The sequence below is a fragment of the Sinocyclocheilus anshuiensis genome, unplaced genomic scaffold (assembly GCF_001515605.1).
Source record: "Sinocyclocheilus anshuiensis isolate Anshui unplaced genomic scaffold, SAMN03320099.WGS_v1.1 scaffold2100, whole genome shotgun sequence".
NCBI classification, from domain to species: Eukaryota; Metazoa; Chordata; class Actinopteri; order Cypriniformes; family Cyprinidae; genus Sinocyclocheilus; species Sinocyclocheilus anshuiensis.
In genome coordinates this window covers 448,537-450,985 of record NW_015542563.1, presented here as the reverse complement: position 1 = coordinate 450,985, position 2,449 = coordinate 448,537, and the positions used below count along the sequence as shown (strand labels likewise).

Here is a 2,449-nt window from a genome sequence, read left to right as displayed (position 1 = left end):
GTTTGTAGTCGCTGTATTGTGGTCAGTTCTGTAATATTTTTCCACTCAGCAGTATTTTATGGCTGTATTAATGTGTTTGTGATGTGTGTCTGTATCTGTCTCATAACAGCTCTTATTCTCATCAGGTTCAGATGCTTGAATCTTCTGCTGTTTTGTCTCGTCTATCACAGCGGTCAGTGTCATTTATGTTTATAAACTCTATTTATTCTTGGTGTTCAGCGTCAGCTAGAGTTATTCTAGTGAATTATTTCTCTGTTGTGTCACTCAGTGAAGACTTTTGTTAACATTTGTGGATTGATGGTGGAAATGTTCACTGGTTTATCATCCAGTTCATTTATTAATAAACATTGTTCAGGAATTCATTACAACTGCACTCGTACATCTGCTACAGCTTTATATTAATTTTTTATCATAATTTGAAATGTTAAAATGTGCCACTGCTAATATTACTCGCTCTTATTGCCCTCGTTTATATTTTAATTCATTTTTTATAACAAATATCTGGTTGCTGCAATGAAAGTTTTTTAGTGCTGTGTTCATTATTATAAACAATTGCTGTCCTTTTTTGGTAAAAACAGGAAAGAGTTCAAACTAAGTAGTTTATAAGGTAAACCTCTGGTCGCTGCATTTAGACTTCTGACTGAACCTGCTGCTTTCTATTAATTCATCAACCAGATCTCATTAGTCATTAGTGCTTGAGATTGAGCATTTAATGCTTTTATTTCATGAAGAGACAATGAAGTAACCTGAGGTTAAGTGTTTAGATGAAGAGCACAAAGGCAAAATAGATCATGTCTCTGATGAGCAATGAGCATCCTTAATATTTACATTCATTTCTGATGCTAAATATTAGAGAAACTCCTCCATCAGTTCACAGCTGATGAATCCACTTAGATGCGTGAATCAATATCTTCAGCAAAAGAAAATACAGTTGACTAAATTAACTCTCATTAGAATATTTTATAATAACATTAATTACTGAGAATAGACAGAAATGCATGTATTTTTCAGTATTGACACTTTAAATTGAATCGTATTGAATTTTATTGTCTGTATTTGCAGGAATCACCTCTATATCTGTGTCAGGAAAAAAGGGAGGAAACGTCACACTAACATGTGAATATGAGGCCAATAAAATTGTTCAGATTGAGTTATTCAGTGAGTCAGAAGAAATTGATGTGTGTCAGGATGAAGAATGTAGTGGACGAGCGTTTAAAGAAGGAAACTGTGACGTCGTCATCAAGAATCTGATCTTCAGTGACGCTGGGAAATACTTTATGAGAATCTATTACAATAATGATCAGACAGAGCTGAAGCGACAAATCAGGACGTACCAACTTCATATTCATGGTAAAGTCATAACTGATCAAACCTTCAACATCTGCTTTTTTAAATGATTACATTTGGTCATCAATCATAAATATGTGTTTATGGCTTTGATTTATTGAGAGCATTATAATAATGATTAATGTCTTTCTGTTTCTCCTCAGATGAGATTACTGTGAAAATAGGCGAGGAGCTGGAGTTGGATGTTCTGTTGTCTAATGCTGATAAAGTGGATACAAGCTCTAGTGGAGAGTGGAGGGAGGTTTGGAGCAGAACTGATGGGGTTCAGAGCGATCGACTGAATGACACTGATGGGAATCTGATCTTTAAAGCGTTTCTGGCCAGTGATGCAGGAACATACAGAATTCTGGACACTGAAGGAGAAATCTTGATCACAGTGACAATCACAGGTGAGAGAAACTCAGATTTGTGGAAATATTATTTATAACTCATGTTCTGCTCACTTGTATAGGTTTGGCGCCACCTAGTGGCAGTTCTACGCGAAGTGAGTTCAGAGTAGAGCACATTTCTCATGCAGTCAGTTTCTCCTCGATTTTTCAATAGATGCCATCCTTTGTTGTGTGTTTGTTAAAGCATCATCTGTAGGTTAATTATTCATTACATAATGCTTGATTATATATATTTGCACATATTTGTGATAAATTCTTTCAGAGCTTTGATTTGATGTAATTTTAGTAATAGCCTCTAGCTGTTAGCCTAGCCTTTATTTGATATGGCACTCAATGTGTTGATTTCATTCTACTTTGATAAGACAATTTCTCTGTACGAGTCAATATTTGTATTTGCCGCTATTTTTGGTTATCTGGTAATCTCATTTAAGTAAATTGATTACATCGATAACATTTGAGCCTTTTCTCAGATATACAGTATCTCACAGAAGTGAGTACACCCCTCACATTTTTGTAAATATTTTATTATATCTTTTGTAATTATTTGTAATTTACATTATACAATGTAAAGTAGTGAGTATACAGCTTGTATAACAGTGTACATTTGCTGTCCCCTCAAAATAACTCAACACACAGCCATTAATGTCTAAACCACTGGCCACAAAAGTGAGTACACCCCTAAGTGAAAATGTCCAAATTGGGCCCAAAGTGTC

At 34.8% G+C, this 2,449-nt stretch overlaps 1 protein-coding gene across 3 annotated transcripts in view; it reads left to right on the top strand.

Moving 5' to 3' along the window:
- LOC107694392 (uncharacterized) overlaps positions 1 to 2,449 on the top strand; it is a 9,903-nt gene that overhangs the window by 1,695 nt on the left and 5,759 nt on the right. Inside the window, exons 2-4 of one of the 3 annotated variants that reach the window (XM_016494082.1) lie at positions 110 to 172; positions 1,063 to 1,350; positions 1,491 to 1,736. In XM_016494082.1, coding sequence (XP_016349568.1) covers positions 1,278 to 1,350; positions 1,491 to 1,736 — 319 coding nt within the window. In that variant the 5' untranslated portion in view covers positions 110 to 172; positions 1,063 to 1,277. Of the gene's footprint in view, positions 1 to 10; positions 173 to 1,062; positions 1,351 to 1,490; positions 1,737 to 2,449 lie in introns of those variants that run through there. The other 2 variants (XM_016494081.1, XM_016494083.1) reach the window with 2 other exon arrangements.